Raw genomic sequence first — 14,026 nt, 5'->3', positions numbered from 1 at the left:
GAATTTCTTTTCTGTCCTTTTGAGTCAGTCATTACTTTGTGGCAGTCATTGTTGCACTGTAGGTTCCCAGATTTCCATCTTCTAGTGGTGTCGTTTATGCATATGTCCCTCCATTCAACTTTCCTCCCAGGCCTGCGTGTAGTATATGGTTGTTTGTTTTGTTCTATCTAGGGCTATAATGATTGGGCCTTGGTCTGGCCTTCTTTCTCTGTCCCATTCTTGACAAGAATGCTCAGCCTAGAATAATAGCAAACACTCCTACCTTGGAAGCCTCCAGGAGGAGTTAAGAGGTCCTAATCCTATTGGTGAGAACTATTGAGTCACAGTTGTGTTAATTGCATATTCATGTTCCCCTTTCTAGTGCTGATTTTAAACCTAAGAAAATTAAAACAGAAGATATCAAGAAAGAGAAGAAACGAAAACTAGAGGAAGAAGAGGTTAGTAAAGAGACTTAGGCCCTTTGGGGCTTGAGTTTGGAATAGGGAGTTTTACATAAAACAACTTTTGAAGGCAAATGGGTTTTAGGGATTTAATTGGTCTGTAGAGGAAAAACTCTTACATGTGTACAGTGACTGTGCACTGTTGGTGTGAAGATCTCTCCTAGCCTTCCTGGGTGTCTGTCCATAGCTATGGTGCCAACTGACCCTTTTAGGGAAACTACCCTCATCATACATACGGAGGGAGGTGTAAACAAGAAATCATATTTGCTTACAACCCAGAATAGTTTTCCCTAAGAATGTTTCTTAGTGCTCTCCTATATATAACAAGGCTTGCTCATCTCTCACTTCGGGTAACCATTCCTATTTAGCGACCTTTAATTGGTGCTGCTTGGATGTAGGATGAAATCTAGGTTCTTTACCACAGCTCTACCCAGTCTGGCTCTTGCATCTTGTGCCTCTGTTCATCTTGTGCCTCTTCCCTAATTTGCTTTGTCCCAGCCACACTGATCTCCTGTGTTTCTTTTCCACACAGTTCTTTTGTGCTTTGGAGCTTTCTGTTGCATCGACTGTTCCCTGTGTCAGGAACACCAATGCTCATCCTCCCTTCTTCTCCTGACTTATAAACCTCCCCTAAAAATCTCAGTTCAAGTACTTTTCTAAGAGTTCTATTCATGTTTGTGGTAGATTAAACATATGATGTTATGGTTCCTTCTTTTGACACTTGGTATTTCTTATACTAAAAAGTGGTTAGCAAGTAATTCAAGTAAAACCTGCCAGCAATTCACAGGGGTCTTAATCCTCCACTCGCCTATAAGAAGGAGGTGAGTGGGTTTTCACTTTTATGCTGCATTTGAGATTAGCCATTGTCTTAGGCAGAATGGATTCACAAGTGTAAAGACAATAGCTTTAAGCATCACCAGTAAAGATAGTGATAGTGAGGGTCAATGACTCTTCAGAGTGTAATCTATCATAGCAATAAGAATAAAAGTAATAATTAAAGTTAAATGTAATAGGTGCTTAATATGTGTCAGACACTGTTCTTATTTTAGATATTTAATTTAATCCTAAGAAAAACCCTTAGAGACAAATATTGCTACTATTAGCTCCATTTTACAGATGCAGAAACTGAAATATAGAGAGGTCAAATCATTTGCCTAAGTTCACACAACTACTAAGTGGTAAAGCCGGGATTTGATCCCATGCAGTATGATTCCAGAGCCAGCACAATAGCTACCATATTATCTAGCCTCTTGGGGGACTTTTTTTCCCCACAAGAAAGGAGAAGAAACGTCTTTAATGAAATCATATTAAGAATATTAATGAGTAAGTGAGCCATAGAGAGATGATTGGGTCCTGGATTTAGGGTATTGTAGTTTTTCTGACAATCTGTTCTTGGCAGAAGTTGAAGTTTAGAGCCAACTCAAGGAATTGAGAGCGAGGTGTTGAATAGTGATTATGGTAGTCACTCCACTTTCGTGTAGATCCGGTGGGGAACGTTTTTTCTGTCAAGGGCCATTTGGATATTTATAACATCAGTTGAGGGCCACACAAAATTATCAAGTTAAAAATTAGCCTGCTCTATTTGGTCATTTAATTAACTCACCCCTAATACCATTTCAGTGCCAGACCAAATGATTTCACGGGCCTTATACAGTGCAGGCCAGACATTTCCCACCCCTGGTGTAGATCATTAGACTAGTCAATAAAGAATTGTAAAACTTAGCTCTCCATGCTTTCTGTATCGCCTTAATGCTGATGTTGCATTTATGCACAATAGTACCTTTCTTGGAGCTTGGAAGAGGTTAGTCATAACTGTTAGGCCATTTGGAAAAAAGAACAATTGACTCCTCCTCTCCCCTTCTTTTTTAAAATTGTTTTTTAGCAACCCCTCTCTGTACACGGGGAGAAAACAATTTCAGGCTGAAAGACAGAAGTAATACAGTCTTATTGTGGCAAGGACCCCAAATGGCAAGATCGGTCATGAAACCACTTGCTGGCTATTTTTTTTTCATTTCTGGGAATTAGTCCGAAGTCTCTGATTATCCCATTGTAAGGCTTGAAGCGTATACAGTAGCCAGTAGTTCACTGATGGGACCTGCCTGTTCAGAAACTATTCAGAGAATGTCTTCACTGAGAAACATTTCCCTTTCCTGTGGTGTGTTTCAGCCTAAATAGTAAACATTCTCTGAATTATGTGATCCTCCAGTACTTTCTACTCACAAACATACTTACACATTCCTATTTTCAAATATATATGGTGTGTAGTCTTTCTTTTCTTCTACCCCAAAGATCATTTGCTTAGCGATGCTTAGTTTGTCTTGATTTCCATCCTATCACATAGTCCCGGAATAGTATCTATTCCAGTCATTCCCATGAGTCACATTCTTTTATTTTTCTGGTCAACTTGGGCTTTCATCATGGTCAGTATTAGTGATATGACGTTGAAGAAGTAACGAAACCTCTGCTTCAGACTTTCCTTAGTAATAACTGGAAGAGGTCAAACCAAACTGTCTATAGAGCTCTTTCAAGCTCTGCCATGCTGTAATTGCTCTTAAGATGGTGCAAAACCACCTTTCAGAGCTACATATAAAATGTGTTGACTTAAATTATCTTGAATAGTAGAACAAAGGAACATTTTTCTTCAGAAGAGTTTCAATTCTCTTGAGTGGTAGCCCCACCTTGCACAGCACATATTTGCCTGATGTGTATATGTTTTGATATTTATCTCCTGTATTGGTGAATTGCCCTTGTTTATGTTTGATGATCTTTTTCTGTGACACTGTGATAGTCATCTAGGGTTAGAGCCATAAAGAAATGCCACCATAAGAAACAGTAATCATTTTAGGACCTTCCAAATACTTGCTTACTGTTTTGTGACTGTGTGTATGCAAACAGTAATAATAGAAAGTTCCCCACTAGACTCAATCAGGAATTTCCTTTCCAGTTGTATTTTAAGCACTTCATAGCTTCATGTACTCATTATTTGGTGGTGTTAGAAGAGGTTTAAAGATGAGTAGATTAAAACTAAGTGAGGATAAACACTGGGATTACTCTGTACAGAAGCAGTACTTTCCCAGTCTTTCCTGAGGTTAAAAAATACACTTTCCTAGGCTCTTCCTCCACAGAATGAATGTTTTTAACTGCTTTCTTGAGCAATTATATGTCGGAGATTTGGGAATTACTGCTCTAGAGAAAAGTACTAGTAAATTTTTATTGGGGGGATTGGACCTAAGAAAGTCTGTAGTTCTAATCTTCTATGACTCCAGTTTTCTTCCTAATGGTCCCCCAAAACTACTTCTAGAAAAGCAGCTAGTCCTTTCCTTTTTTTAAGTGCTTTGTCACCATGTTTCTTTGTAGGATGGTAAATTGAAAAAGCCCAAGAATAAAGATAAAGATAAAAAAGTTCCTGAGCCAGATAGCAAGAAAAAGAAGCCGAAGAAAGAAGAGGAGCAGAAGTGGAAATGGTAAGATCTCAGCACGGGGTTAAAATGTCAGCTCTTTGATTCCACAGCCTAATTAAGCAATAGTGTTGAGTTATTAAAATTAATACCTTGATATCTGAGGGAAGAGGGAAGTACTTAAAAGAATCTCTCTAGAATAACATTCTGAAATAAGTTTCCCAGGTCCTAGTGAAAGCATTAACTAGCTCTTAACCTATTGAATCTCAAAACTAGGTCCCAGTCTATTGAACAGAATGAACTATAGAAGTAGACTTATGCATATATGGGAACTTAGCATATGAAGAATACTGCATTTAAAATGATAAGGATTATTTTAAATAAGATGCATTATTACATACATAGTGCCGGGGAAACCGCCTGTTTTTAAAAAAAAATAATCTCCCCAAGAAAACCTGGATGAATATTTTTATAATCCTAGAATAGTGAAGTCCCTTTAAAGCATATCATAATCAGAGCCATAAGGAAAAGCTTTATAAATTTGATAAATCAAAGTTAAATCTACCCTGGCTGGGTGGCTCAGTTGGTACACCAAAAGGTTGCAGGTCCGATTCCCGGTCAGGGCACATGCCCAGGTGTGGGCTCGATCCTCAGTAGAGTGCAGCTGGTCAATGATTCTCGCTCATTGTTGATGTTTCTAACTTTCCCTCTCTTTTCCTCTCTCTGAAGTCAATAAAAACGTATTTAAAAAAAATAAATGATTACTAAACGTCTTAAAATATGGTCAACCATACAAGTAACAAAGGCACAAAGAGAAATAATCAATGATACATCTTTTTGTTTAATGTCTCAGACTGGGAAAGATTAATAAGTATCAAAATATCTAGGGTTGAGAGTACGAGAAAACAGGCATTCCCCTTCACTGTGGATGAAGAACCACGCAGTCTTATGGAGGACAGTTTAGCAATAACAGGTTACGTTTGAAAAGTGTATTTAGGTGGAAAATTTCATTTTCTACTTAAGTTTGGGTATTTAAAATTTTGAAATAAACATGTATTTTTAATACTGATTTTACTTAAAACTTGGTTTTCGGTGTATTGTTTTGTTTTCCAATTAATCTTTACCCAAGGATATTTTCCCCATTGCTCTTCAGAGAGAGTGGAAGGGAGGGAGAAAGAAAAGGGGAGAGGTAGAGAAAGAGAGAGAAACATTGATGTGAGAGAGACACATTGATTGATTGCCTTCTGAGTATACCCCAACGGGGATGGGGATCAAACCTGCAACCCAGGTATGTGCCCTTGACTGGGAATCAAACCGGTGACGACCCTTTAGCGCAGTGGTTCTCAACCTTCTGGCCCTTTAAAACAGTTCCTCATGTTGTGACCCCCAACCATAAAATTATTTTCGTTGCTACTTCATAACTGTAATTTTGCTACTGTTACGAATCGTAATGTAAATATCTGATACGCAGGATGGCCTTAGGCGACCCCTGTGAAAGGGTCGTTCAACCGCCAAAGGGGTCGCGACCCACAGGTTGAGAACCGCTGCTTTAGTGCATAGGCCAACGCTCACCATGGAACCACATTGGCCAGAGCAAAACTGTGTATATTTAACTTTTACATCAGTAATATATGATCTGTATTTATGTTGAAAAATTCAAATGAACCAGAGGCATAGGAGTCAGAAAAAAATGACAGTTCTCTTTCCCTCTCCCCTGTTCCCATTTTTCCTTTTCAGCTTTGGGGCAACCACTGTTTGTAGTTTGGTGTGTAGAGTTCCAGACCCATTTATATGCATTTACTCTATGGCTTTTATGACTTAGAAAAATAATCTCCTCTGAACCTGAGGGATGGGGAAGTATCAGTGATTAGGTGGTGGCGGAGAGGACCAGAGCTGCAGTAGCACAACTGCTGCCATGTAATTGTGGGTGTGAACACATGGGGGTAAAAGGAAAATGTAGGAAAAAATCAGAGTCAAGGAATCCTGGGCCTGTGCAGAGGTCAAAGTCAGAAAACAAAATATGTATTTTTGCTCTTTTCATTTTTTTCTTTGGAACTAATTGAAGTTTTTCAGTGATAGAATATTGAAAAGGTTTTATGACCTTCAATAAAATGATTTTTTTTATATAAAATAAAGTGATTTTGTAAATCAGGGGTTATTATTGGGAATTGTGAAGAAGGGTTAATGATTCATCAGTCTTTTGTCTCTCCAGGTTCTGTGATGGGAGCTCGTATTTACTGAATGAACAAGTTCCTTGTCATAACTAGCTCCTTGCTGTCTGCCCCCTTACTTGGCCCTAATGTTCTTATTGGGCCCTAATGTATTCTTTTCCTGGCTAAGCCTTGTGTGTGTGTATACCCTGGAAGAGTCTAATAGCCTAATTTTGCTTCCATGGTTGAAATCCTTATTGGTGTTGCCACACATTAATTCTGAGAGACTAGCTTCTGTGTTTGTTTGTTTGTCTGTTGTTCAAGTGTGGGACTGGTTAGTCTTGGACTGAAGATGGTTGGTTTGGAGGAAAGCAATCTTTGCTGTAGTCTCCTTGTATGCTTTTCTCAAGTCTGATTGTTAAGTCCTGCCCATTCTTAAGCACAATGCTTTGTGGTGGTGCAGTGTAAGTTTTAGAAGTAGAGAATAGGAATGATTAGTTTCTTACTTGAGAGGTTGCCTTTTCCTTCTGTAACTATTGGCTCCTATTACACCCTGAAGTCAGTGGTTCAGACGTCTCACAGCGTAGTCAGGGAACTTTGATGACAGATACTCTCACTTGTACTATCCTCTTGATATTCCACTAAAAGAATTACACACTTTACCAGCTTGGCTAGTGTGCAGATCTTTTGTTTCCACCCAGAGCCTACAGACTTGCTGAAAACAAACTTTGATCCCTATTTCCCTCTCTTTGGTAATTGTGGGGATGGGGAAATGGTCAGGATCCCTCTAGGTTTCTTCACTGTCTTGCATTTCCCCCATAGAAAAAATGTTACAAGTGGAGGCAATATGTTCAGGCTTAGTTTCATGAGGATCTCTTTAACCCAGATCCCCCTATTTTACTGGTACCCATTGTAGCTGTATAGGATTTCAGCTTGTCCTCAGTTAAGTACACTTTTGTGTCAGGGCTGACCTGTTGAAACATCGGTCCCATGTTTATACTACAAAGAATACTTCACCAAAAGACCTGAGACTGGAGTTTGTTGCTGGTGTTAGGTGTGACTTTAAATGGAGTTTTGAGGGTTTTTTTTAGCAAAGAGACTCAAAAGATTATAATGTAGGGAATTTATGTTGAAAGACTGGGCCTCATGAATACAATCAGTATTAGTGATAAGAAATTTATGAAATATGGATTGACATTCTCCTCAAACCATAGAAACTGTCCTTGATTCCATAGGTTAGCTTCCAGAAAGCTGTAGCATGTGACCTTTATTTCTGAGATTTAAAAGTTAAATGTTCATTTTACAGTGTACTATGAGGTGTTCGTTAACTATAAGGGAATATGATTTCAGAGAATATGTGGATGTTTACTTTCCTGTCTTACACACATTTCTAGCACTTTTCCATTTTGTTTACTCAAGCACATTTTATTGTCACATATATACCTAACGAGTTAGTAAGTTAAGTCTGCCATAGAGAAGTCATTTCGATGTCTACATGTTTTCCTCTTTATTTTTTAAAAATATATTTTTATTGATTTCAGAGAGGAAGGGAGAGAGATAGAAACATCATTGATGAGAGAGAATCATTGATTGGCTGCCTCCTGCATGCCTCACACTGGGGATTGAGCAGGCAATTCAGGCATGTGCCCTGACTGGGTCTCGAACTGTGACCCCCTTGTTCATAGGTTGATACTCAGCCACTGAGCCACGCTGACCGGGCCTACATGTCTTTCTTAATTCTGATGATGAACCACTGATTGGGGAATAAAGGGCATCAGTAGTGTCAGAGACATTTTGTACAGGGTGAGTTGCTGATCTAATAACATCAGCCTTTGGGAGTATACCTTCTATCTGGAGAGTTAGACTTGGCGATTTGGACGGGTTCCAGCTTCTAGACCTTTTTATGCCAATGAAGAGTTGGGAGATCCTGCCAGTTTCACATCTATAAAAAGTGGTAGGTTGGTCATAGAGGATCTTTAATGTTCCTTCTAGGTCTAACATTTTATTACATCTTGACTTTGACTTTTATTTTTTTAATTATCTTTAATTGTAGTAAAATAACATAAAATGTATCATCTTAACTATTTTTTAAGTGTTCCGTTGAGTGGTTGTAAATTCCCATTGTTGTACAACCGTCACCACCACCATCCATCTCCAGAACTCTCTTCATCTTACAAAATTGAAACTGTTAAACAATAACTCTCCCTCATGTGAGCCTTTCCCCCTAGCTGTTGGTAACCACCATTCTACTTTCTGTCTTTCTGAGTTGGTTAGTCTAGTACCTCATATAAGTGGAACTATACTGTTTCTGTCCTTTTGCGACAAGCTTATTTCACTTAGCTTGTCTTTGAAATTCATCCATGTTGTACATGTGTCAGAATTTCTTTCCTTTATAAGGCTGAATAATAATTAATTTTATGTATATACTATACTTTGTTCATCCATTCATCTATGGTGGATACTTAGCTTGTTTCTACTTCTTGACAGTTCAGTGTTGCTATGAATGTTCGTGTATAAGTATTTGCTTAATTACCTGCTTTCAATTATTTTGGGTATATTCCTAGGAGTGAAATTGCTGGATCATGTGGTAACTTTTGAGGACCTGCCATGCTGTTTTCCACAGTAGCTCTACATGTTCACATTCCTACCAGGGCACAAGAGTTTCAATATCTCCACATCCTCGTGCACACTTACTATTTGTAGTTGTTTTTTGTTTTTGTTTTTTAAATAAAGCCATCCTAATGGATGTGAGTGGTATCTCATGGCTCTGACTTATATTTTCCTAATTATAGGTAATGTTGAATATTTTTTCAGATGCTCATTGACCACTTGTGTATCTTTGGAGGAATGTTTATTCATGTCCTTTGCCAGTTTTTTAATTGGGTTATTTTGTTGTTGTTGAGTTTGTGGTTCTTTATATATTCTGGATATTATCTCCTTATCAAAATTTTTGCTTTGCAAGTTATTTGTCAGTGCATGGGTTGGTTTTTCCCTCTGTTGTGTCCTAAATTTTGTAGTCCAGTTTACCTAATTTTTCTCTTGTCTATATTTTTGTGTCAGATCTAAGAAATCATTGCTATATCCAATGTTATGAAGCTTTTGCTTTATGTTTTCTTACAGCGTTTTATAATTTTAGGTCTTACATTTGGGTCTTTGATACAATTTGAGTTTATTTTTGTATATAGTATAAAATAAGAGACCACCTTCATTCTTTTGGTGTGAATATCCAGTTTTCCCAAAACCATTTGCTGAAAACACTGTCCTTTCTCCATTGAATGGTCTTGGTACCCTTATCAGAAATCATTTGACCATATATGTTGACTTTGGTTATATAGTATACTACTACTACAGCACGGTTTGGTACATGTAATTTTTATTTGATATTTCTAATCTTCATTTAAAATATTGGAGTTGGAAGATAATAGGAAGTAATAGAATGTGAATAATTGGCCTTTGGAATGATTCTGTAGGTGTGTAGGGCTTTTTATTTAAGGTAGAAATAGTGAAGATTAAAATATGAAGTTTTAAAATATTCTCTCTGTAAGACAACTGAGTGACTCTTAAAACAAACAAAGTGATAGTGTGAGGTCTGTCTAATTCTCGAGAAGGAAAGACTTGGAGACATACACAACCAATTGCAGTACATGGCCCTTAATTAGATTCAAGTTTATAAAATATATTTTAGATTTAATTGGGAAATTTATAATATGATCCAGATAGTAGAATGCTACTAGGGAATTATTAATTTTGTTACTTGTGGTAATTGTTTTATAGCTAAATAAGAGAACATCCTTATTTTTATAGAGATGTTTGTTGAAATATTTAGGGGTGAGGTGGTATATCTGCAATTTATTTTGAAAGGGTTCAGCAAAATAATGAAAATTTAGTATAATATTAACAATTGTATATAGGTGATGGTATATGGTGTTCTATATATTCTGTTTTCCCCCCATGTTTGATCATTTTTAAAATAAAAAGGTTTTTAAAAGCTGTTTCCACTATGTTTTACATTTCAGTTATCATTGTCTGCGAGATAACTCTAGATCAGCGGTCGCCAACCGGTAGTCCACGGACCACTGGTGGTCTGTGAGGTCTGAAAGGTTGGCGACAGCTGCTCTAGATAATCCAATGCCAATCCAGTATAACCCAACTGAACTATTATTTCCCAGTCTTCTATTCCATTATGTATTTTCTCTTATGATTGTTTTTCCCTAAACCTCCAACTGGCATCTCCACTCCCAGGAGGCCTTTTCCTATGTACCAACAGCATAAATGGTTATATATTTCATTGTTACTTACTTTCATACCGTAGTGATAAAACAACGGTTTTATTTCCATTTCCCCACTTGTTGCCAAGCTTCTTTATTGATGACCTCTTGTATCTAATATCTTTAAACTGAACTGTTGAAATGTATTTTCCTCTATTTCATCTTACTTGTTGTATTGGGTTTTTCAAAGTGAAAGACACTGGTTATTTTAATCTAGGCTTTGAATATAGGGCTCTGAGTCATTCTAAACCACCAGTCAATTGAGCAGATAATACTTTTGTTTTTTAATAGGTGATAATCTCTATAATAGATAAAATGGCTACTAAATGAGGTTGTACCTTGTCTTCTAAAGGTGGGAAGAAGAGCGTTATCCTGAGGGCATCAAGTGGAAATTCCTAGAACATAAAGGTCCTGTATTTGCTCCACCATATGAGCCTCTTCCAGAGAGTGTCAAGTTTTACTATGATGGTGAGTTGTTCAAGGTTATCCAATTCTTGGACAAGAAAAGAGACTGATTCTGTTTAGGAATAGAAAGTGAGGAAGGATCCTGTGCTGTATATCCTTTTGTGTATTTCATTGTGTTTTATTCTCTACATAGCTCACAGCACTGGGCCCATAGTCTAACCTTTTATCTGAACTTTATTTCTAAGGAGCCACTCTGCAAAAGTTATTAGAAAAGCCTTACTTGAATGATAGTGTTTTATTTTAGCAATATAATGCAAACTTGACAAGCTGTGCATCACTGGAAATAGTACTAATATTTGGTTGAGGATTAGTGTGTCATCAACCTCTAGGTGTAGGCCTGGTAGGTGTCTGTCATTCATTCTACATAGCAGAACACTATGCCTTTGCTATATGTGCATTCTAGTCTGATGAGCTGCTTTGAAAAAATGCCTTGCCTAGTTCTCATAGAACCCTTAGAAGTGTCCGTTGACTCTCATAGATATTCTGTCCTTCGGTTGAAGAATTTGAGAATAGTCTTTGACTCTCCTTCTATTGGCAGTATAGCAGTATGAAGATAATAATGTTCAATTGATTTCCCTGGTTCCAAGATTTATATCCAGAAGTGGCTAGAGCATTATTTTTCAAACCCTTATGTGCTTGACCCCAGGTGGATCTGGGCCATTAAATAGGTGTGAAAGTGGTATTGGGTGCTTCTGAAGCAGTTGGTCTGCTGACCAAACTTTGAGAAACACTCAGCAGAAGAACTGAAAGCATCGGTAGTGAACACTCAAAGTTCTTATGCATCTCTGTCTACTAGCAGTGGCCTCAGGGCCATGGATGCTTACAGGTCAAGGCAGTAATTTATATTGAAAGGCTGGGTCTTGCAAGTAAGTAACTTGGTAAACTGGAATTTGTTTTTAAAAACTATGTTTCTTCAATGTGTCTGTGTTCAGATACCGAGATTCAGCAGTGGCCAGTATTGACTATTCCTCGATCGCGTGGTGTTTGCAGTCTACTGGGACCTCATAGCCTCAATGACAAATGCTTGTATCAAATAAACATTCTGATCTGTGTTCACCAGAGAGCACAGGACAAAGTTCTGTTAGCCCTCACAGTGGGTCATTTCTGGAGATTCTTAAATGTGACTCAAAGCCAAAAATACAAAGAAAAGAAAGAGCCAACGACCTTGAAAAAGACCGTCATAAAAATACAATTATTCTGTAGCCCTAGTCTGGGTTTACCAAGGGCTTTAGAAAGGCCAACTGGTAAAGACTCACTTTGAGATTCACAGTGATTTGAGGGGAAGCTAGATTCCCTCCCTAGTCTTTGGGTTTCTTTTCTCAGGACTGGAAGCCAGGGCCTGAACAGTCATCACTTGTCACCATGGTCCCTCCCCCACCTCTTGCCCAGTTCTCCGTTATAGGACCTCCAGTTCCAGGGCTATCGTATTTTCTCAGTTGGTCTTTCTCTGGAATTCTTTCCTTTGATTACATAAGCTCCCACTGCAGTAAGCCAGGAAGTCACAGTTCTCTTGCTTAGTCCTAATTGATTCTGTAAGTCCTGCCTACTCTCTAGGGAAGAGAATTCTCAGATTCTTTTAGCCTGCCAGAGAGGTGGAGCATGGGCTGGCTGAAGCAGTGAATTGCCTCTAAGAACCTCGTTTTCAGCTCTGACTCAGCAATTTCTTCTTCCTGGAGCTCAGCCTCTTCCACAAAGCGCTGTCATTGCCAGGAACCTTCGAGTCATTCTCCACCACCTGCTGCTGGAAGCTGTCATTTCATCTTTTGACAGCTCATCTAAAACAGGAGGTGTCAAAATTGCTTTCTCTAATGAGATAGAATTCAATAAAATTGTTCAGTCTCCATTTAACAGAAAATACTGTTGTTTGTTTAGTTTATACCAAACAGACCCGAGAGAACAGTTCACATTCTTTCTTGCCATTTATTTTATTTTTAGTGACTTAATGTTTTCCTTTATATTAGAAGCATGTTACACTTTTACTGGCAAGTCTGGTTCAGACCTGAATGGGGGGGGGGGGGGGGTTCTGAAGAAGTGCAGGAAACCCCTGAAAGCCAGCCTATTTGTTGCCCTCAGTCTCTCTTCCAAAGGCTGGAGCTTGGGAGGTTGATGGGGAAGCAGCGCCACCTGTCGGCCTTTTAAGTTACAGATTCCAAGTAGGCTCTTTCTGTCTACCATGGCAGTTTCAATTTTGTGCTATGATTCCTTGTATCCCTACAATCAGGAACAAGAACCTGCCAATGATCATGAGATGAGATGTCTTCTGAGTTTTGAAATGACTGGATTTCTAGTTGTTAGTTTTCTTTTCTTTTTTTTAAATTAAATCTTTATTGTTCAGATTATTACATTTGTTCCTCTTTTTCCCCCCATAACTCCCCTCCTCCCAGTTCCCGCCCCACCCTCTGCCCTCACTCCCCACCCACTGTCCTCATCCATAGGTGCACGATTTTTGTCCAGTCTCTTCCCGCATCTCCCACACCCCTTTCCCCCCCCAAGAATAGTCAGTCCATTCCCTTTCTATGTCCCTGATTCTATTATAATTACCAGTTCATTTTGTTCATGAGATTATTTATTCACTTGATTCTTAGATTCACTTGTTGATAGATGCATATTTGTTGTTCATAATTTGTATCTTTACCTTTTTCTTCTTCTTCCTCTTCTTAAAGGATACCTTTCAGCATTTCATATAATCCTGGTTTGGTGGTGATGAACTCCTTTAGCTTTTCCTTATCTGTGAAGCTCTTTATCTGACCTTCAATTCTGAATGATAGCTTTGCTGGATAAAGTAATCTTGGTTGTAGGTTCTTGGCATTCATCACTTTGAATATTTCTTGCCACTCCCTTCTGGCCTGCAAAGTCTCTGTTGAGAAATCAGCTGACAGTCATATGGGTATTCCCTTGTAGGTAACTGAGTTTCTTTCTCTTGCTGCGTTTAAGATTCTCTTTGTCTTTTGCTCTTGGCATTTTAATTATGATGTGTCTTGGTGTGGTCCTCTTTGGATTCCTTTTGTTTGGGGTTCTCTGCGCTTCTTGGACCTGTAAGTCTATTTCTTTCACCGGGTGGGGGAAGTTTTCTGTCATTATTTCTTCAAATAGGTTTTCAATATCTTGCTTTCTCTCATCTTCTGGCACCCCTATAATTCTGATGTTGGTACGCTTGAAGCTGTCCCAGAGGCTCCTTACACTATCTTCGTATTTTCGGATTCTGTTTTCATTTTGCTTTTCCGGTTGGGTGTTTTTTGCTTCTTCACATTTCTATTCTTTGACTTGATTCTTGCGCTCCTCTGGTCTGCTGTTGGGTGTCTGTA

General features: G+C 38.4%; 1 protein-coding gene across 1 annotated transcript in view; it reads left to right on the top strand.

Annotated features, from left to right (window-relative positions):
• The window catches only part of TOP1 (DNA topoisomerase I), a 92,409-nt gene that overhangs the window by 54,351 nt on the left and 24,032 nt on the right, over positions 1-14,026 (top strand). Inside the window, exons 7-9 of the mRNA XM_081096956.1 lie at positions 362-437; positions 3,798-3,904; positions 10,609-10,724. Of these exons, the coding sequence (XP_080953082.1) occupies positions 362-437; positions 3,798-3,904; positions 10,609-10,724 (299 nt within the window). The remainder of the gene's footprint in view (positions 1-361; positions 438-3,797; positions 3,905-10,608; positions 10,725-14,026) is intronic.

This window comes from Myotis nattereri, assembly GCF_964212035.1.
Source record: "Myotis nattereri genome assembly, chromosome: 8".
NCBI classification, from domain to species: Eukaryota; Metazoa; Chordata; class Mammalia; order Chiroptera; family Vespertilionidae; genus Myotis; species Myotis nattereri.
This window is presented reverse-complemented; position numbering and strand designations above follow the sequence as displayed.